Below are 22,981 nucleotides of genomic sequence, written 5' to 3'. Positions count from 1 at the left end.
GCGAGCGTTTATAGAGTTGAATCAGACAGTTAATCAAATTGCATAACCGATCTATAACCTAATGTCTAACCTATGCCACACAAAAATTGAAGTGTTTGTGGTATCAAGAAAAAGGTAAAAGCACATGCAGAACATGCACAAATATAGGGCTGGCGATCTTTATTGCTGTTCCATGAATGATCAAACATTTTAGAAATAGTATCTTGGGGAGAGCCGACTGCCGAGCCGGATCGCATGCTAAAAAAGCCGAGGAGGAGGGATGGCGTGATTTCCAAGATAACCTTATTAGGTCGTGGATGGTGGAAGTAGCAGTGGGGTCAACTTCATAGCTGTCGCCTTGTCCTCTTCTTCGCCCCTATTAACATTGTGACCTTCCTACCTAGCTAGTCTGGTCCCTCCCTAAATTTCAAAGTTTTTTTTTTTTTTGAAATAATAATAATAATAAAAACGCTCCCAGACAGAGAGAGAGAGAGAGAGAATGTGGTCCCCACTATGAAAAACTTGGAGATGATCCGGTGTTGTCGCTTTCAAGTGGCCCCATGATTGATTCCGACCTTTCTTTTTTTCTCTTTTTCTTTTTCCCGATCATCTTTTTTCATTGTCTTTGAAGTACACCAAAGTCAATCCATTTGCTAATCACGAGTAAATAGAAAAAAAAAAAAAAAAAAAAAGAAGAAGGTTTTATTGTCTAAATTAATGAATGGAAGTTGTCATGGACCATATTTTATATGGGTTAGATTCTAGTGTCATTCTAAGTTACGTTTACATTATTCAATATAATTTTTATTATAATAGTATTTCAAAAATTCAACCATTTAGACATATTACCTTGTTTTTAATATGCATATTAAGTTTTATGCTATTTATTATTCAATATAAAAACCAATTTCTTATACACAATTTGAATATAAAAATTTGACCTTTAAACATTTGACAAATGATATAGTTATTGATTTTAAATCATCTTGAAATTTTACATGTATGTAGAGTATAAGAAAAAATATATAAAATTCAACGATTGATTAAAAAGATATTGAGTAATATAATAATGTTTTTTTTTATTTTTTTGGGTAGAAAGGAACTTGCCTTAAAAACTAAGGAACAAAAACACAAAGAGGAACAAAACGATCATAAGACACCCCAACAAAGTCTAAACTAAGTAACAAGGACACATCCACCGAGGGGTCTAATAAAACCACAAAATCTTGGGAGAGCAAAGCTCCCTTTCTAGTAACGACATCAGCACACTTATTTGCCTTACGGTAACAATGTTTTGATAAATCCACTATTATATTGCATCTTCCGCTTATATTCCCTCAATAGTCGAGAAAATTTCAAGAAAATTAAAAGTAAGTGTTAATATAGGGTAAATTACAGTCTACAGTCTTGAGGTTTTCGCCAATACCAAGCAGGTGTCATCACCCTTTTGCTTCCTTCCATTTTTGTTATTGGCTAAACACTTAACAAAAATAACCAATTTAGTCCCTAAATCATATGCTCTTAGAAATGAAATTGTTGTATTTAGCATATGGTTCAAAGACCAAATCAATTAGTTTTGAAATGTTTTGGACCTGTTTAGCTTTATCCCAAATCTCAAGACTGCTGACTATAATTTACCCTATCATATATAATTTTTTTTTAACTAACCTATATAAAATGTTTAAATTTAAGTATTTTTTATATTTTAAAATTATACCTAAAAGAAAGGTTTGTGAATTAAATAATAAAATCATCCTATTAATATGAAATTTGCTTAGATGCTATAATGTAACATTAAAAAAAATTCCCAATTACAATTTAATCCTAATCAATATCTACAATATTGGAGGTGCATTATATTAAGTTCAAACATATAATTAGAAGTTAATTATTCTTGAAAAAAATAATATAATTTATGTTTTTATTGATCAAATATAATCACACATTTAAATTTAATAATATATAGAATCTAATGTAGTCGTGGAAGGAATTGTAGGAAAGAGTTTTGTGGTATAATAAAATAATACTAATATAATTAGAGAGTGGAAGAAGAAGAACAATAATGCAATGCTGTCGGTGGTGATTAGATGTGAGGTGTAAGGATCTTCACCCTTGGGTTTGGTGGGTCCTACAAAGGAACAAAGGTTAGGTTGATTCTTATTCAGGCCTGGCTCAACTTTATTTAGTTTTAGGGCCACAACAATAACAACAAACAACATAATAGAATTTTCACAGCAGGCCCTTTGCAGAATTGGCCTAGTGGATAAAAGAAGGCCTTCTTTTTTTCTATGTGACAGTTTTTGTTGCCACGAGGTTTTACCACGGACCAACTAGATCCCGACACGTTGCATTCCAGCTGACTTTACTTACTGCGACGGTTATAACGTGCTGGATAAAGTGAGAATGCAAACTTCACTTAAATAGTACTAGACGGTGAACGGCGAAAGAATTGTTTCTTTTTTTTCTTTTTCTTTTTTTTTTTGATAATCCGCGAAAGGAGAGTTTTATACTTCATAATTGTGCGATTTGGGTTGAGCTTAACATTTGAGTTTAAATCCTTATTAGAAACTTTTTTTTTTTTTTTTAAATAATTCGATAGTTACAATTGGAGAGAAGGAAAATTAAATCCTGAAAAACAAAATTTCTTTTCAAACTAGTTTTTTTTTTTTTTTAATTTCAAACTTCTCATATATCTATTTTTTGGATATGAATTTTAAAAATCTAACCGTTAAATTTCATATTACTTATGTTCTTAGCACATATATCAAATATCATTCAGATAAAATGTTATTTACTATTGTATCAATAAACACTTATTTTTTTATGGGATAATTACACATTACCCACCTGTGGTTTACCTCTAATTCTAAGTGCCTACCCGTGTTTTGAATTTTGACACTTTGCCCACCTGTGATTCTCACCGTGAGTGTGCCATGTGCCCACCTCTCCCTCACCGTTACTCTAACACATATTATGTAAAAAACAAAAGCCCAAACAGATCAAAACGCACTCACTCAAATCTTAAACATGAAGAACATGATGAACATACCCAAATTTTGAAACTTGAGTTGGCTCACTAAACCCAAAACATGAAGATTAACTAAAAACTAAACCCAGATTTTTCTGTTTTTCATGTTCAAACTAATTGTACCCAAACTAAACCCACAATCATATTCTGGGTTTAGTGAGTCTGAAGAAAAGTAGAAGAACATACCCAAAAACTAAACCCATGACAGAAAACCCAGTTGCCCAAAGTAACCAAATGTCTTGCACCACAAAAAAAAAAAAAACACTAAACAGAGAGAGAGAGAGAGAGAGAGAGAGAGAGAGAGAGAGAGAGAGAGAGAAGTACAAATTCTAAGTAAAAAAAAGGCGGCGCAGCGAGCATCAGGGGTAGAAGCCCAGCCCCTGCCACCAGCCACCATAACCCACTGCCATAGCCACCACAACTGCTGAACCACCAAGAACAAATTTCACAAACCCAGACCCACGATGAACGAAAAAATTTTACAAACTCAGACCCACGAAGCAAAAATTTTACATACTCAGACCCACGAAGAACAGAATTGATTGGTCGACGACAGGCAATGAAACCCATGCCGAACTCCAAGCAATTGACCCACGCCGTTCCCAGGAACCTGAAGAAGGGTGCGGTTTCGTCGCTGCTGAATCCGAATGAGGATGACATGTTTGGTTGCGGGAATTGGATGGAGATCTGTTCTTGGGTTTGGATCGGGAAGAAGTTCAGGGAGTGGCCAGTGAAGGTGATGAATGATTGATTGGATTTGGAGTCACTCATGGCCACGGGAAACAAACCAAATAGTCGTTGGGGTGTGCTAGTTGTGATTCGACGCACAAGGTGGCTTTGATTGTGAAGTTTATAGCTTTGTTGGTTATTTTGGAAGATTTAGATGTTTTATTATTGATGATTTAGATGTTTTATTTTGGGTTCAACTTCTTGTAATTTTTCAGATTTTTGGTATGTTCTTGAGGACAGCGACGGATGAGTGAACCTCAATCAAATTTGTACAACCTTCAAATATATTTTCTGCAGATTTGGAATCCCTGTGAGATTTGGGGTGTTTCTTAGATTTTGGGAATGACTGAGTTAGAATAATTAGCTTCACTATAAAACGCATCACCAAATCCACTAATCCAGCAAATAAAATAATACAATAATGAAATCAATTGGATACAGAAATTAACCTAGAAAAAAAGGGTACATAAAGAGTAAGACAATTGGAGAAATATAATTTGCACGGAGCTATGATTATTCCGGTGTTGAGATCTCGCCGGAGACAAGTGCAGTGCATTGATGCGATGGTGAGATTGGTGTTCAGATATGAGTTTTTAAAATTTTTTAACACTAAAATAAAATTAAAATCTGATGTGTTGATTGTAAAGAGTTGTGACATGCTAATCTTAAACCCTAATCTTAAAGCTTAATGATTTTTTGTAGATGTTTCATTAAGTCAGTGATAGGTTGATCTGGGTTTTTTTTTGGGTATGTTCATCATGTTCAAGATTTGTGTGAAGGGAAAGAGAGACAAATACCACTTTTTGATCTTCTTTCTCTTGCATTTTTGTGTTATTTTTTGTTTTGGGAGGAGAGAGACATAAAACTTGTACAAAAATACCTATTTACCCTTAATTTTAACAGAGGTGGGTTACGGCACACTCACGGTGAGAATCAGAAGTGGGCAAAGTGTCAAAATTCAAACCACGGGTAGGCACATAGAATTAGAGGCAAACCACAGGTGAGCAAAGTGTAATTATCCCTTTTTTTATATACAATTTTAGATCACAAAAACTTGAAATTTTAACATTTATTTGATGACATAGCAATTGATATTTAATTTTCTTCAAATTTTGCAAAAATGAATGATATAATAAGAATATGTAATTCATTGGTTAGATTTTCAAAATTCACACTCAATATAAATATATATATATATATATATATATATATATGGAGTTTAAAGAGTTTTTCTCCAAACTAGTTTAAAGAGAAACTTTATTCAATCTTGAATGTCTTATAAACACTAAAAAATGCAAACTAATTAAGTTACAAAACTCTTGATTTTAAAAATAATGCTATGAGGATCATTCTCCATTTTCCTAATGGTGCTACTAGGATCCACTTAAGTTGTGATCCATACAAGGAGTTGTGATCCATACAAGGGGTTGTTTACTAATATTTTGAATTTCGTTTTATACAATGTATATTTAAGTATACAAAATATTCTATGATGTGCCCGTACTGGCTCAAATATTAGATCATATCAAGTGTTCTTTAAATTTCAATTTTCAAGGGAAAAAAATAACCTTGCTTTAGTCTTAATAAAACTTGGGTTGAGTAGTAATTTTATTTAATTTTAGCCATTTTAGTAATTTTCCCTCTTAAAATTGGACCTAATTAGGTACATTTCAATATTCAACTAGTAATTTCTAATAATCTAACTCTTTCATTTTCTTTTTCTTTTGAGAATACTTCTAAGATGGTCTTTTTTTTTTTTTTTTGAGATACTTCTAAGATGGTTTTATGAATGATTTGGTTGTTGTAGGGGCAATATTTGGAGTCCAAGCCCAAATATATGGAATCCTGATCTAATAAGCCCAATACAATGAATTTGTAGAGTATGGGTCAAAGAACTAGATTTTAATGAGTTGGGCAACGACTAATGTTGAGTTAAGAGACGATCAAGCACAAATAAAAGACATCGGTGTTAATGGATTTTTAGTCCGAGGAGGCCAAAGTTTAACATATACTGATCACAATTGAATATTAAGATTGTTTAGTATGCTACAGTGTTCTCTCTCCCTCTTCTCTACCCCCTACTCATAGGGGTTCTTCCACATTATATTACTCCTTTTTGATCATCTAGACCTTACACTTGTTGATCATCTGGATCCCCACTTGAGTACCCATCCCATCAGACACCCCTTTCAGCCTTTTGTGAGTTGTGACAGCCAAAGTAGCATTGTTCAGGGGTCCTCTCCACATTAATGTGGTCAGAAAAGTAACTGCAGTGCATTTAATGTGGTGGTAGCAACTTTTCCTTAGATATTTTGAACTTCCTTCCCTCTCACATGTTCATGGGGCGCATTTCAATTGTTAGAGTACACACTTGGTCTGCATTTGTCGTGTCCGAGGGGGAGTTCCTTCTCGGACCTCCTTCCCTTCATCCCCCACTGATGAGACTTTTAATGGGGATCATTTAATAGTTATCTTCTCCTCTTCGGACTTGTTAATGTCTTCGGATAAGGCCCAAGGCCCAATACATTATTTTGGGTCCTAGTCCTTACAATTGTGATTCATGATTTCTGTCATTTTACAAACCTTTTATAATGAGCAATGAGATGACATGAATTATAAAGTTCTTATATTGATGACCTCAATTTATCTCACTCACACCCAACGCAGGTTTTCCATTCCCCAAAAAAAGGGACAGGCGTCCCTAATTCAATGCCACCTAGTCCCTTGTCCTTAATTTAACAAGTAAAACCCTAAAAACAATTAAAAATAAGGAAATAAAACATAAATATGGAAATTCCTCAAAATAAAAATAAACCCTATGATGTCCTACATTCCTGTCATGATCATTATAATTCATAAGTAATAAGTAAAAACTTATAAAATTGATATAAATTCAAAGAAATTTTGTTCTTAACAAAATGTCCAGAATTATTTCAAAAAAAAAAAAAAAAAACAAACAAACAAACAAACAAAACAAAAACAAAATTTCCAGAATCTTTTAGTTCATTCGGTCTCCAACATGTGTATCATGACTAAACAAAAACAATTATTAAAATAAATCTCTAACAGTGATAATAAAAAGGTAAGCAGATTTTTTCTCCAAAAAAAAAAAAAAAAAAAATAGCAGACAGATCTAAATCCTAGATAACACTCCCTTATTAAGGTTAAAAACCAAATAACGAATGGTAGGCACACAACCCAGGTGGGTTGGCCAAATGGTTAGGCACTTGGTCTCAAAGTGTTTGTCCCAGGTTCGACTGGATGTGTTCCTCAATTCGAGTTCGGGTACTTGCACTTTGAAAAAACCTACTGAGCCAACAATTTATCCTACTAAGGTCCATCCGTCGCGAACAATGATTAATCTCTAATTGAAATTTTTAAGAATAGGAAACAAAAAAAAAAAAACTATTGCAACTTTGTACGGTAATAGAAACTTCGGCCCTTGATGAGTTGATGTTGAAGTTGCAAGACATGATTGATTTCGAAATTACAAGGCATCTATGGAATAACTACTCCAATCCTGTTTCCCTCCATAAATCCTTTTGTCACTGTCTACAGGTTATTGATGAGCCTGTTTTGCCATTGCAAGGTTTAATGACACTGACAGACCTGACTACAGGTTTCTATTGGGGCCGTTTTGACATTGCGAACTGCGAAATTTTCTACCATGAAGCCTATCAATTTCTGGAATAAATTAAATGGACTGTAATCATTTGGAAGCTTTAGTTAGTCATGATGAACCGTGGGACCAGTTGGTCCCCTCCCTTCTCTTTTGTTTTAATCAGAGCGTTGTGTTAGTCGTATTTTCTTTTAATTTTTAATGGATTCCCTCGTTACCAAAAAAATTTGTGGAGGGGGCGAGAAATCAATCAAACTCTGTTCATAGCCTCTGAAGTCTCAACAATTAATACCCAATTGTTTTTTTTTTAAGAAAAAAATAAAGGTTAATTAAGTTACACCAGTCTGGACAGAATGTTAAGATTAAAGTTTATGGGTCAACCCGTGTGAATGTCTACCAACAGACTCCTATTGACAACGGAATTCAAACCTAAATGAGTTAAACGAAGTATCCAAACCCCCCCAGCTGAGCCAAGCCCCATTGGTATACCCAACTGCTTTGTGTGACGCATTTGATACCAAGCATAACCTTTTCCACGTACCGCAGAACAGATATTTTCAGCAAATATCACGAGGATGATAATAGAGTTTGCAAAGACAAGCCTGTGGAGGAAGGACACGCGGACTTAAAGTAGTCCTGCATAGCATAGTGGCGTACCAATGAGATTCCCTGTAACAAAAGTTGTTTTGGGGCTAACAAATTGCCGCAACATTTTCACAATACTTTCACAGGTTAAAATGAAATATTAAACCAAGACTCGTTACAAAATAAAAACAAATGTATTGTGAAAATGTTGTAACATTTTGTTGTCCCTAGACTTTCTCAAAATGAATCTCGGACAACCAAGGCTATCACAACATTATCTTGAGTCTTTTCTAGATAGTCGAGCAAACCTGTCTTGACTCTTGATCAGACTATTATTTCAAAAAAAAAAATTTTAAAATTAAAACTGCGTGAACTGGGGAAAAAAATTAGCGGAGATTGGAGGGCCTAGCCATGTGGTACTATATACTTCCATTATTCACATATACGGAAAATACAGTTTGATTAATATCCTGGAATACAAAGGAGCCAACACACCATTTACAACAAACTTCCAAACTGCCTGCATGCACAATTCACATCACAGTACACTTTTCTTTTTCTTTTGCTTTTGCTTCAGGTCTGGAGGAAGAGGACGAGGATGGGTTTCTGCCATTGTTTCTTGGCCCCTGCAAAAGAGCATTTTGTTGAAGAAATCTATATATTTTGCTTACAGTCATGACAGGAAATCAATAGCTCGAGGAAGATGCATAGATTTTTATATTATTAATAAAATAGAACATGATTTTATATTCACAATGTGCTTCTTTGAACTTCTTCAAAAATTTATTTCCCACTGCATTTATGCAAGAGATCAGTGCGAGAATCTAGTGTACATAAATATAAGAAAATTACAACATTTTACATCCTGAAGGTTACAACTGCCAGAATATATGATTTTTGTCACATTTCTACCCTCAAAATAACGAGTGCTTGTGGTGCACATTATTTGGTTACCCAACTTTCAATCAACAATAGATTGTCCAAATAACTTAAACCAAAATGCTCACTGCAGTTTACAGATATGCTTGTGTTTATCCTTAAGGAACCCCACAGGTTCCCTGACCCACAAAGAAAAGGAAAACATACCTATTTGGGTAAAACATAGGTGCAGTACATTAAGTTCCCCAATAAGATTCAAACACCTGGGTGGATTGAATTTAATTATCCTTGGAAACTAGTTGTGTTATATTGGCCAATGCAATCAAGTGTTTGAATTTACTAGGGAACATAATGTATAGCACCTAAGGTATTGTATCTAAGTTTTACCCTATTTAGCAATGAACATTCATTAAAGATAATTTGATTAGTTTCCTATATCACAACAACAATCTCACTTTCACAATGTAAATCAAACTCCAAACAACAGCTTTTCTCTTGCCCTATAAAACTTGGAAGTAATGAGAAATGAACTCAAAACTCCTACTATTATCAGAACCCACCAGCACGATGAGTCCCTGAATCCAACAAGAAATTTGGTATTTGCTACTACATAGTGATGATACTAGAGCTACAGACCTAGCCAGTTATTTCCAATCCTCGATATAAAGAAGACTAAACACATAATCAACTAACAACATATGCAATATGTATTGTTAATTACATAATCTATTTGTCAATATAGAGATGTAAAACCTATAGCTTGCTTATGCTGATGAAATATTAACATATCAAATGCAAAGGAAACGATGTGTATCCATCTCCAATACTCGTTTGGACACCTAAAGAACAATTGGCCTTAACTTATCCTGAAGTGCATATGATGCGGAAAATACTTAGCATTTTTTGTCAAAAAGCAACAAATAGTTCACATAGTAATTACTCTTATGGTCTTTTACAATGTACAAATCTTCTGCATGCAACACACAATCAAATGTTATCATGTTCCCATGTCTAGATCTTTGGGTTAGCCATGTCCAACACCCCATGTCCGTTACACAACATGATGCTTGTCTTTGTGTCCTCAAATAGTAGGGGGGGAAAAACATATTAACCTACGAACAATGCAGTCCTTAGGTTTGGGCTCCACTAAAACAAAGCCCAAACTCTATTTCAGACCGTATGACATGCCCTAAGCTAAGCTAACAAAATTGTTCAACTGGGCAGGTCAAATCAATACAAGGCACTCTAAATTGCTCCAGCAGCAATTCCAACAAAATGGCATAGGAAAAGAACCATACAACAATGAGTCAATGAGAACCAAGATCTATGTGTGGTTGATAGAGAATGAAACTTTGCAACCATACCTTGTATAGCCCTTGTATTCATTCTTAACAAGACACTCACCACTCAAACCCTAGACCACAACTAAACACCAGTCCCAGTCTGGAAAATACTAATACATGTTTAACAGAGGCAAAACTAGCCTGATTGAATCACCTAGGATTCAGATAAAAAATAATACCAAGCAATTCTATTTCCAAGGGAAAGTACTGTAAACACGAGGTTAACACAACAATAAATCTTTCTTGGTATCAGAATACAAGAAATTTCAAATAGAAAAATCATACTTATAGAAGTCATCACAGAATCAGGTGTAATGTTTGGATGAAAAGCAGGCATTAAACTGATAAGAACAGATGTTCAGAACAAGAAATTTTACCTGGGGACCTACAACCAGCTTTGAATTGCCACTAACGGGTGATGGTTGCTGCACATTCTGACGTTGCGGTTGTTGCTCAAACTCCTGTTGTTGCAGAGCAATTGCCAATTGCAGATCAGAACTGCAACAACAAAATATTACATTTTGGACAAGATTCACTCTAAAGTAATAAAATATTTTAGAAAATTACACGAAATCTTTCAAAAATGGAAAAACTATATATTCAAGATGATCTTTTCATTAAACTTTGCCTTCACATTTTGTTAATTTTATTTGACATTCTCCTAAAATAATAAAAATGAAGTAAAAATACAAGACTAAAAACATTAGTGCCCCTTTTAGAGGGCAGTTTAAAACTAAACCTTTTCAAAGTACAGCTCTTTAAAACCCCACTTTTTTTCAATATTTTCAGCTCATTTTCAAAAAGTTGAAAAAATAAAGGCGAAAATACCATTTTGGTCCCTAAATTTTGGGGTTACTATCAATTTGGTCTCTACATTTTGATAGCAGTCAATTTGATTCCTATTATTATCAACTTGCAATCAATTTGATCCCTACTGTCAAGTCATTAACAAAAGTTGACTGCAAGTAGAAAATAACAAGGATCAAATTGATTGCTACCAAAATGTAGGGAACTCAAATGGTATTTTCACCAAAAATAAATTAATGGCAAAACGGGAAAGAAATCAATGTATGCACAGTAACAAAGATGAAATAATTACTTTAGATCAAAACCCACTTGTGATGCACTGTCGATGCTGGCAAGATAATCCTGAAGCAGAAAATTCAATTTAGTATCATGGAAGCAACTATTGACAGCCTCACATATACTATAGGTATAAAAGAAATACGTACAGCTGTGCTGGCCATAACATTATGTTCATCCCAGTTGTCATTTGCACGACTTTCAACCTTAAATTCCTTGAAGTTACCTGTCATAAACAATGTATCCCCATTGACCTGAAGTGACAAGCATGGGAGGAATTATAATTAGGGCACCAAACTTCAAAATCCTATATAACAACATAACAATAATTTTTTGGACAGAGAGATGACAACATAGCAATAATATTATAACTATTATAATTTTCAATGTTAAAAGGCACTATTTCCTTATCATTTCATAAATATCTTCTAAATGAAACAGTAGGAGAAATTTTTTTAAAAATAATTAAATTTGGAATGAACTTTCAAAAGTTCACTTTTGAGAAGCCATTCTATTACAGCCACTACAGGCACAACCTCCATGGCAATGGCAGAACCACATATACTTTTTTTTCTTTTTTGGATAAATAAGTAATGTAGCAGAACCACAAATACTTGCTATCTAAATGTTTTGAACACCCTTCATCCATCCATGTATATACATTGACATTATGTGTGTGTGGTCTATCAAGAAGTAATATCCAAGTATTTTTGATAAGTAAAATAATATCCAAGTATTAAACCCATTTCAAAAACAAACTGTAGCTCACGCATTTTTTTTTTGATAAATAAGAAAGAAGTATATTCAAGAACTACCTCATGAAAACACAAGGCAGAGCAAAGAATACAGAGGAAGAAACAAACAGAAAAAGAAACGAAACACAAAAACAAACAGAAACCAGCAAAGAGCTAATTACAAAGGAGAGAACAAAGAAACAAAGGGAGAGAATCACTAGAGGTGAGTCCCCAAGCCCTAGACCAATCAAAGAGAGTGCCACTAAAATAAGCAAGCAACTGGTCATCGGATTTGTCCCTGTCCTCAAAAGTACGCCAATTTCGCTCCCTCCAAATACACGCATTTTATAACCATAAATGACCTATACAACTTTTGATTCTACAAAAAATGTAATATTGAAGAACCAGCATCTTGATCAGGTTTCAGCAAGAAGATCGAGATACCTCAGTTGGTTCCTTGTTGGGGGAGAAAATATGTGACGGGGAAACAGAGTTGGGATGTAAGCTCTGTGAGAAACTTCAATGATTGGGACATAGAGGTGCTGACCTCTTTCTTCGATCTTCTTCATACTCTTATCCCTCATCAGGAGAGTAGAGATTGATTGAGATGCAGTTTTGAAAGGGAATGGGGATTTTGATGTTCACTCACTTTCTGATGCCTTAAGGTACCCTTGCAATATGCTTTTCCCTTAGAATAGTATTTAATGTGTCAAGGCCCCAAGGAGGGTTTCTTTCATTGTATGGACAGCAGCTTGGGGGAAGATCTTCACTTGTGATAATCTCATTAAGAGACGATACATACTAGTAGGGTGTTGTATTTGTCGTTGATGTAGGACATATTAGGGAATTTGTCTACATATAGTTGTGGTGGGTTTAGGGTTAGGAAAGAAGAAGAATTAGAGAGAGATAGAGCTGTTCAGGGGCTTTGTGAACAGAAACTTTAGAAAAAGAAGGTGAAAAGAAAGAGAAGAGAGAAGGAGAAAGATCCAACAAAGGTCAAAGTGCCTATAGCTCAAAACACTCAATTTTATTAATCAACTCTCTTTTTTTTAATACATTGAGCACAATATATATATATATGGACTCTTACTTGTACTAGTATACTAGTAGTAATAGGATTCCCACTAGTATTAGGACTATTAGTTTGACTAGTAAAGCAAACTGTTATGATCCTAGTGTCCCATATGGATTAAATATAAGCTTAACCATATGTTTATATAAGTTCTTGGTCACCCTCCCCTTGCAAGCCGGATTTCAAGGGTGAGTTTTACCCATGGATTTGTAACATTTGGTATTAGAACCAACCATCACCCCGAGTAATTAATCAGGTGTAGCTCATTGAGTATGGGATCAAATGAGTTGCGGCTTTGTGGTTGGATCTCGGAGGGGGCAACCTAGAGGCTAGATTAAAATAACTGATAGGGCTACCATCAGGTCCATGTCACTAGAATGAGCCGCTGTTTACCAAAATACCCTTTCCTTTGGGTTTCATTGGGTACTATTGATAACAATCACTGACCTTTAGATTGGTTGGTGGAATTGGGTAGGCAACCAGTCATTGGACATTTTGAACTTGGTCCCATTATGTTTGATGTGGACTTTGTGAAGGGAACCTAATCATCGTACACTTGAGGATGTGGAAATTTAAAGTATACAATTGATAGAGCTATTTGCTAGATCGTTCTTTGATTGGTCTCAGGTGTGTGGTTACTAATATACAAGGATGCACGGACGCGGCGGGACGTGGCGACGCGGGAGGGACGCCGCAGACCGCGCGTCCGTCCCGCGTCGTGCCGCGTCGCGCCACGTGGCGGATCCCGACTCGGGCCGACGAGGCCAAATTAGGCGCCGACGCGGCCCAAATCGGGCCGACTTGGTACGTATCGGCCTGTATCGGCCGAGTCACGCCGAAATTCAAAAAAAAAAAAAAAAAAAAGGTGCAAACGCACCGTTTATAAATTATTAGTAAAATATTTGTTTATAAATATTTGGTAAAATATTTGTTTATAAATATTTGGTTAAATATTTGTTTATAAATATTTGGTTAAATATTTGTTTATAAATATTTGGTTAAATATTTGTTTATAAATATTTATATTTGTTTATAAATATTTATATTTGTTTATAAATATTTATATTTGTTTATAAATATTTGGTTAAATATTTGTTTATAAATATTTGGTTAAATATTTGTTTATAAATATTTGGTTAAATATTAGTAAAATATTTGTTTATAAATTATTAGTAAAATATTTGTTTATATAATGTGAAAAAGTAAAAGTATGCTTAGCAATATATTAAACATATATTATAAAAATATTTTTAATAATTTTTTAATCGCCGAGTCCTGCCGCACCCGCACCCGCACCCACCTTTTTCAAAAATCGCCGAGTCCCGAAACGCACCCGTGCTTCATAGCTAATATAACTCCATTACTAAGTTTTTAGAATCCTTATCATACATTTGTAATTCTTTTAAACTTTTTGTATTCACTTTCGTGTACGCAAAGTAGAGCATTGTTCAAAAAAATATTTATTTACTTATTTATTAAAAAAAAAAAAAAAAAAAAGGTTTCAGCCACAATTAGAAACAGTGACCAAACCTTAAACAAACAGGACAATAATTAATAATGTGACCTAGTACACTGAGAAATAAGATCAGAGTGTAAGCGGATTACCTCATTTAGTTTTTCCCATACCAAATCAGGCTGATTTATGTAACCTTGGTCTGTAGCTAGAAGATAAAGTTCACCATCAAACTGCAATAAGAGGAGATTCAGGAAACTATTTAAGAATTGATGTTCAGGGACTATGGAACCTAAAGGTTACAAAACTATATATGTATTCTTCAAATTTTCACCATTAATAATTACAGTTAGCATTTAATCAGCAGCAACATCAATGATTATATCATGAGAAAGAACATTTTTAGCTCTTACGAACCTTGAACATGGTGCTGAAATGATTGTTACGGAAGAAAACACAAAGTTCTCTTTCTTTAAGGCCATCTTGTAAGCAGAAAAGGCTGCAAAAGCATTGACAAAAATATAAAGAACTTCCCAGTATCCAATGTAGCAAAACATATGAATTAATAATAAAATTAGGCGTTTATAATGAAACCGTGAATCAACATACCCATAAAAGGTCAACTGACTAGCATTGTTCTTCAAAAAGCTCCTGATCAGCTCACCTAAAGCAATCAAAAAGAAAGGAAGAATTTCTTTTAACTAAATTCAAGATCATATTAGTTGAAAACTTAATACAGATAAACAATCTTCTGAAAGCACATCAACTTCTTTGATATACCACTAACCTTGTTGTGGGGTGATTTCATCCTTGGACTTCACATTAAAGGCATCTATGGTGCTTTTGTCTGCTTGTTCTGCAAGAACCACCTCACCTTCATATACAGGTTCTCGGTCCTCAAAAACTGCAGTTCTTGAATCCAATATACATTCCTCTCCTTCATACATGGGCTCACTGCCATCAACACTTGAAGTCAAAGCTTCGGCACCATCTATGTGCTGAATTCTCCCACTAGATGAATCTGAATCAGCATATGGTGAAGATAAGCTTGATAATTCTGTTGTACTACACCCATCTTGCTTATCTGCAGATTCATGAACATCAGTTGTAAAAGTGGATTCCTTCTGAAGTTCTTCACTCCCTCTAGTAATATCCACATGACTCTCATGGACAGATTCAGTGTCTTTTCCAGGAGAAATGGAAGGGGCACTTCCACTTTGGAGCAAGGTATCAACACTGCTTTTTTCAACAATATCATTATGAAGGATACTTTCTGCAGATTCTGCATAAATTGATTGATGAAGGAGATCTCCCACATCAGTCTTCAAATATGAACTAGATGCTTGCCCAGGGGTATTTTTTAAAGATATTGGATTGTGATTGTTTGCAGCATTGCAGTCACCTACTACAGATGGTTCCGGCTTATGAATATTGTTATATTCAACACCATGACACTTCTCTAACCCATTTACAGAATCTACAAGCATAACCTCCTTAAGGCACACCCCTTCATTTGAATTGACAGACTCAGTCCCTCCACTGATATGAGGATCACCCACTGCAGTTGAATTGTCAGCGACAGACAACTCTATAGCTCTCAAAAGCTCTGCTTCTTCTTCAAGGTCCCCCTTTCTTCCTTTCTGATTATCAGAGACTGAACGTGGAGAATCATCGAAAGAGGTAGCCTTTGAAAGACATGGAGAAGGGACTCCTAGAGCTGCAGTTGTTGCAGCAGCAAAATCAATACAATCTTCTTCAGGATTATTCTTATGTATACCTTCCATATTCTGTGTTTCCAGGGCTACAAGCTCCCCCGTGAGAGTATTATAGGACTTTAAACCAATTGCATTAGCAGTTTCATGATCCTGGCAAACAAACAGGAAAAAAATTATTATTAAATCAAATGGTCAAAAAGTACACAATAATTAATCTGTGTTTCAAAAAACTCTGGACATCCAGCAGTGTCAGACCATTAAACACCATTGCCTATTATAGCCTACTAGTAGCATAGAAGCAAATTCCCATCATATAATAAGCTAGCTTCAAAATATACAGATTCTCTAACTTTCCAGATCAGTAAAATAAATCTACTAATTGCAAGGTGACCACCAACTTTTTTTTTTTTTTGTTAGGTAACTAGAAATCAAGACACCCAGCACTGCTTGACCCTCCATCCTTGTTTAGGTGGGGGAAGAAATCATTTGGTCCAAAGAACATTGGCCCAACACCAGTAGTTAATAGGACAGTCACAAAAAGATGAAGCAGCCCCCTGCCAGAGAAATGGTGGGAGAGAGGAAGCAACAGAGCATGACCACATGCGAGGCTATCAAAGTTCCTAACAGAACAAGTGTTGAGAAAGCTTCCAAGTCCTTCAAGTCCTACCCAAACCACACTTTTTTTGATAAGTAATAAACTTTATTGATATTAAAAAAAGGACACCCTAGTACATAGGGAGTGTACAGGGGTCAACAATCAAGAATAAAAATTACAAGAATCAAGAAAAATGGAAAGAGAAGAGAATGATTGGTTTTGCAAAACAGACAGCCAATCCAATAAAGTTCTAAAGAAAAAAAGCTTAAGGTCGGGTATGGATCTCTCAATATCTTCAAAACATCTGCTATTTCTCTCCTTCCAAAGACACCACATTAAGCAATGGGGAATGATTCTCCATATTTTCCCATTTCGATGACAACCAAACTGGCCTAACCAGCAAGCTAGAAGCCCGACAACTGATTGTGACATAACCCAACTTACACCAAATGGACCAAAAACCATAGACCACAAATCCCTAGCAACCAGACAATGAAGAAAAAGATGGTCAACCGATTCACCATTACACTTACACATATAACACCAATCCAATATCCAAATCTTCCTTTTTCTCAAATTATCAACTGTCAACCATTTTCCCAAAGCAGCAATCTAGACAAAGAAAGCTACACGAGCAGGGATCTTCTACGCTGCCAAATGCTTTTCCATGGCCAACAACAATCAATAGAACCCACTAGAAGACTATAATAATCTTTAACCATAAATCCCTTACTTCTATTTGTTTTCCAACACATTTTGTTCTCCCCAAACCCCCTTACTGATGAGCCATATATAGAAGTAAATCCCGAACATGACAATCCCTAAAGAAGCTTACATCCCAAAAAAGGACCCCATTAGTGAACTTCATAAGCTCAGCCACACTTGCCTCATTATTTCTGCAAAATCGAAACAAATCTGGATAACTGACAGCTAGTGGTGACTCCCCACACCAATGGTCATGCCAAAATTTTACCCTTGACCCATCACCAATATCATACAGAATGTAACAAGAAAAGGTAGGCCATCCCCGACTAATATTTTTCCATACACCAACACCATAAGGACTAGAAACAGAACTGGAACACCAACCACCCCATCTACAACCATATTTCACCTCTATCACTTGCCTCCACAAGGCATCCTTTTCTATTTACCCTCCAGATTCTCTCCAATGGTTATCACTTGTTGCTGACCTAGGATATCGTGGTTCACTGTATTGGACTCACCCTTTAAAGGATTCATAATTGGAAACACACAGTGTGGTCTGCACAGCACCAACACCACCCAAGCTTTGCCATGTACACAAACATCAAGGCCTCATAAAAATATAAAACCATACAGGAAGTTTTCTATCCCAACTTCCTACAACTACACCAAAAATGTATTTCCTCATTTCCGCTGACTACCAGGCCAAATTAGTTCAAGGCAAGTCCAAGCTTACAACTTGAACAACACTGCCAATAAATTGTTGAAGGAAAAAGCCTTGGGCTTCATAATCGAAAGGCACCCATGAAGTACGTGCTTACATGTCTAAAAATCAATGTACAAACTAACAGTCACAAAATACAATTTAATTATTATAACAATATAATTAAAGCTTTTGCTTATTAAATACTTGAAACATTTAATTTAAACCAATAAGTTCCGTACAAATATTTAAAGGAAAATGACAACACAGCAATGCTGCAGGTTTTCTTAAGTTATTTGCAATTCTGATGAGCTATTATATTATTTTAGGACTTCCACACTGAACACAATGTTGCATCACCACCGACCACCAAAATACATGCAAAAGTTATTACAGAATCGAAGAGGCCTTCATTCTGCTTCAATGACTCTACAAAAGATTAAATAGTTTTCTTGTCTCTTATGAATAAAGAGAGGAATATGATTAATGGAATTCTACCTGATACAATTTAGAGAATGAATATTCAACACCCAAAAGTTCCCTGCTAAATTTTAAGAGCTTCAGATGAAGTTTATTCAAGAAGATGAGCCATAGAAAGGTCACTGGACACACAGATTTCAAAAGAACTAGCCTCAGTCTGCAGATAAAAAACATAAATCCTATACAGGGGGACCAAAAAGGTTTGATGAAATAAGAACCAGTATAAATATGAGAAGGAAAACATGAGGGTAAATCACCACCATCAAAATTCTTGACAGTAGCAGCACACAATGACTCATGAGAGGCTCATAAGTTGAACAAATTGGGTAAGGCCAGAATGCAAATGTATGATAAGGACCAAAAAGTAGAAATCCAATGTGTTCAGACACATGGAGTACATGAAACAAACAGTACTACGATACTAAAAGGGCAACTTGAACCAGTCACTAGGTATCTCACATATATAGTAAGTCTGAGGCCAGAAAAGAGAGAACCTGTGGATCAACTATCCAGCCATGATAGAGTGGAATGTCCAGCAGATCAAATATGGCACACTCTGGAGTAAACTCAAAATCGTTTATTCTGAAAGTATCATTAAACTTTTAGTCAGAAATACAAAACGAAACTGACAATAATAACTGGTATTAGAATAAATAAGTCGAACCTCCTGAATTGTATATTTACATCAATGCCAGTTGCAAGTCGAGGAAGCAGATCAATGGCATCAGAAATGTTCTGTTGTTGATTTTCAATATAACCTTCATCCTTATTCTGCAACACAATAACAAAATGGTTAATTCCAGTTACACCAGCAAATAGAAACTTCATAACTGACCATTTAATAAATAAATTACATTGGCATTACTGTTGGAATCAATTAATCTTTCAGCAACTAGTGAAAGCAATTTCTCCTGCGAGACTTCTGTTGTATCTGGACTCAAATTCAAGTTATTCCTCAGTAGAAGAACATTACCTGTAGCAACCCATGAGTAAATGATCTATTTCCCAGAAAATAGGAACAAGAAAAGGAATATCAAACCTTTACTGCATAAAGACAAGCAAACCCCCAAACACCAACCCACGCCCACCCCCCCCCCCCCCCGGGGAACTTCCCCCACCCCAAATGTAAAAAACAAAGAAGGCAAGATAAAACTGAAACAAGAATGCCCACAATCAACTTCAATACCAAAACAGTTAATTCACATATTCCATCATTACAGCATATTCATACACTTAAAATTAAAAATTAAACAGTATTAGCTGATGTTGGAGGAAATCAATTCTTGATTTCCAGAATATTATTTTGATGGAATTTGTAGAATTTACATATTTTAGTTGAACCTTGTAAAGGACCTGGGGGGGTGGGGGAGGAAATTCAACTCTTAAAGTCCCCTGAAAATTTAGATTTCCCACCAAAAAAAATTAGGTCAATTAGACTAGCTAAAATAATTGATTAGGGCTAACTGAATCAAGGATATTGTTATCTACATTGCCAGATAAAGAAAGACCTAATTTCAAATCCATGTTTCTCCCCATACTTTAACAACAAATAAACAAAGAATTTGGGAAAAGGGATGTGAGTAAGAATGGTGAAAAACGCAAAGAAGATGCTAGAATTCAAGTTGTTCTAAAGAATTTTTTTTTATAAGTCTTTGGAAGTTGTTCTAAAAAATAATTTTTATTTATACAAAAAGAAAAATTTCTACTGCAAACCCAAACACCAATCATCAAAACATAACACAATTCTGAATAAAACAACATGGATGATCTTTTATTAACAAAATATTATGGGGTGATAAGATTGCAAAGTAATCATAGTGATTTACACTTTTTTATGTCAAAAAAACGTTATCAAGAAAGAGCTGTAGTCAATAAAATAATTATCCAAACAACTAAACAGATGAGTATTATGATGGACAACATCACATGTGAATGATTCTTGGATTTTAGCACAATATTTACAGGGGGAAAAAAACCCAAGATATAAAAGGATGAAGAAAACTACTAATACTTTTGGAAGAAGGCAGAAGCAGGAAATCAATAAAAAGTAAAATGCTTAATTTATTTTGATAGGTAAAAGTAAAATGCTTATATGTAACTCTATAATTTTCATAATCTGCAATCCAGAAGTAAAAGATGCTAAAACCTAAGCTCTAGCATAATAAAACTACATTGGCTACCTAATTTAAATTGTTCAATTCCTTGGAAATCAAAAGCCAAGAATATCATTCTGCAAAAAATTCAGTTCCTCGGCTAGAAAAATGAACAATCAAGAAACAATGAGGAGTAACATGAGCAAAGGAGAGGCAAAGACAGGTTCCCTAAAAGCACAATTTAACCTAATAACATTTTTTTCACTCTGAAAATCATATCAACTGCAAAATTAGAGGGCCTTGATGTTACCTTTTCTCAATCGTCAGGCTCCCAAACAAAATTATAATGAAAGAATTGATCAAGTTATTTCCACCATTTGGTTGTCAACACACTAAAATAGCAAATATATTTTAACATTGGTGAGATGGTAAGTGACCTCTGCCTAAGCAATATGCTGCAAGTTCGAGTCTAGGAATTAGTCTCTCCAAAAATTGGGGGTAAGGCTGCCTACCAACCATCTCTTCCAGTATAAGGTCGTACCAAGTTCAAGCCTTATGAACTTGGTACGAGCTTTTACTCATATTTCACTAACAAGAAATCCACTCAACAATGCCCGGCAAAATACAGCAATTTCTCAGTTTCTAAAAAAAGAATAAAATAACATCAATAAGACCTAATTTCCTCTATTTTTCTAAATTTATCTTGTCACACGTACAGATTACAATAGTTTCATCTCTAACTACGCCTAATACAGAAATTTATCAAATCTCTGGTAAATTCACACTTCCTGGAAAAGCAACATAAAACACAAAATTGCACTCTCTTTCCTTTGCTTAATTTTCTCAGCGACAAAATGGAAGAACAAGAAAATCAAGAATCAGTAAACAAGAAGCAATAAAGTGCGTGTGTGAAAATCAGAAACCATTAATTAAAACAAACAAAACAAAACAAACAAACAAAACAAAACCTAATAGCACAAAATTATAATTGAAATGATCAAATTCCACTAAATTATCGGATTAATCATCGAATTAATGATTGCCTTACACCGTTTGGTTGCTCAGAAAATCAACAAGAAAATCCTCCATTTCGAACACCGCCTAACTATCCCTAACACAACCATTTCCCTAAATTATACGTGTAACCAAAGAAATAATAATTCTACAGTAATCAAACCTAACATTCTTTAAAAATGAGAAAGACAGAAACGAAACCCTAGCAAGAGAGAGAGAGAGAGAAAATTTACAGATAGCGAGGAGAGGGCAGGGGCCATTGTCGTTTTGGAGAACGATAGGAGTTGTACGACCTAAGAATTGAATAAGCTTGGTTTTGTGAGCGCACTCCTTCACTTGCTGCTGTGGTTGAGGTTGCGGTTGTGGCTGTGGTTCTTCAGTAGAAGACGACGCCATTTTTGCTGTAGCTAGAGAGAGAGAGAGAGAGATTGAGACTGATCACGACGAAGACTCACACACACACAATTTCTTTTTCTTTTTTTTCGATTTGGGATTCACACACACAATTTCGTCTCTGGGAAGTAGCAGTTTACGCACTCGGTTTTCGGGTCGCGGACAGATAATTTGAGAGAATTGGTCTTAATAAGAGAAAGTGTGTTAGAGAGAGGCCAAGAAGATTTATATATATCTATATATCTTTCTTTATATAAGCTGGCGCAGTGAGAGGAAGAGAGAAGGAAGTGACTTTTGTTTGTTAAAAACTTAAAAAAGAGTTGTGACGGAAACGCCTATGTCCTAGTGTTTAATTTTTTCTCCGTGCAAAAAAAAAAAATTTCTCCTCCAGATCTCTCTTTTCTTTTCTTTTTTTTCTTTTTTTTTTTCTTTTAATCTTCTTTGATTTTTATTTAATGCCATATTACCAAACAATTAATAACATGATGATTCTTTATATATTTACCTAATATAAATATATATATATATATATTAGGTAAATACATAAAAAATCATGATATTAATTATAACTCACACCTTCCCTAAAAAAAAATTATAACTCACACCACTGCGCACCCTTAGTGCGGTAATTACTCACATGTACACATAAATTAGGTTAGAATAGAATATCTATCTTATATAAAAAAATTAAAAAATTAAAAATTATAACTCACAAAATGACCTCCTATAATGGCATTAAATAAAAATCTTAGAATTCAATATTATTAATTCCATTCCGT

General features: G+C 34.8%; 1 protein-coding gene across 2 annotated transcripts; it reads right to left on the bottom strand.

Moving 5' to 3' along the window:
* Positions 1-8,235: 8,235 nt before the first annotated feature.
* Positions 8,236-22,451, bottom strand: LOC115971318. 2 transcript variants are annotated; one of them, XM_031091171.1, is made up of 12 exons: positions 22,043-22,451; positions 19,557-19,675; positions 19,367-19,473; positions 19,197-19,284; positions 15,292-16,369; positions 15,114-15,168; positions 14,922-15,003; positions 14,657-14,737; positions 11,395-11,499; positions 11,262-11,311; positions 10,540-10,660; positions 8,236-8,566 (listed from the first exon to the last, which is right to left on the bottom strand). In XM_031091171.1, exons 1-12 carry the CDS (start codon positions 22,203-22,205, stop codon positions 8,474-8,476), a joined length of 2,142 nt encoding a protein of 713 aa, XP_030947031.1. In that variant the 5' UTR covers positions 22,206-22,451; the 3' UTR covers positions 8,236-8,473. The 2 variants fall into 2 exon arrangements, with proteins under 2 accessions (XP_030947031.1, XP_030947032.1); XM_031091172.1 differs by lacking the exon at positions 19,557-19,675 and having other exon boundaries at positions 22,043-22,152.
* Between the last annotated feature and the right edge of the window lie 530 nt (positions 22,452-22,981).

This window comes from Quercus lobata, chromosome 12, assembly GCF_001633185.2.
Source record: "Quercus lobata isolate SW786 chromosome 12, ValleyOak3.0 Primary Assembly, whole genome shotgun sequence".
In the NCBI taxonomy this organism is placed as follows: Eukaryota; Viridiplantae; Streptophyta; class Magnoliopsida; order Fagales; family Fagaceae; genus Quercus; species Quercus lobata.
The sequence above is the reverse complement of the archived record's forward strand: the minus strand, read 5'-3'. Positions and strand labels throughout refer to the sequence as shown.

What these genes read in the sequence shown, in the direction of transcription:
- LOC115971318 (XM_031091171.1), bottom strand. Translation starts at nt 22,205, where the DNA reads ATGGCGTCGTCTTCTACTGAAGAACCACAGCCACAACCGCAACCTCAA. An exon ending in ATTCCAACAGTAATGCCAAT is followed by an intron (nt 19,474 to 19,556) that starts GTAATTTATTTA and finishes ATTGTGTTGCAG; the next exon opens with AATAAGGATGAAGGTTATAT. An exon ending in ATTTCAGCACCATGTTCAAG is followed by an intron (nt 14,738 to 14,921) that starts GTTCGTAAGAGC and finishes CTCTTATTGCAG; the next exon opens with TTTGATGGTGAACTTTATCT.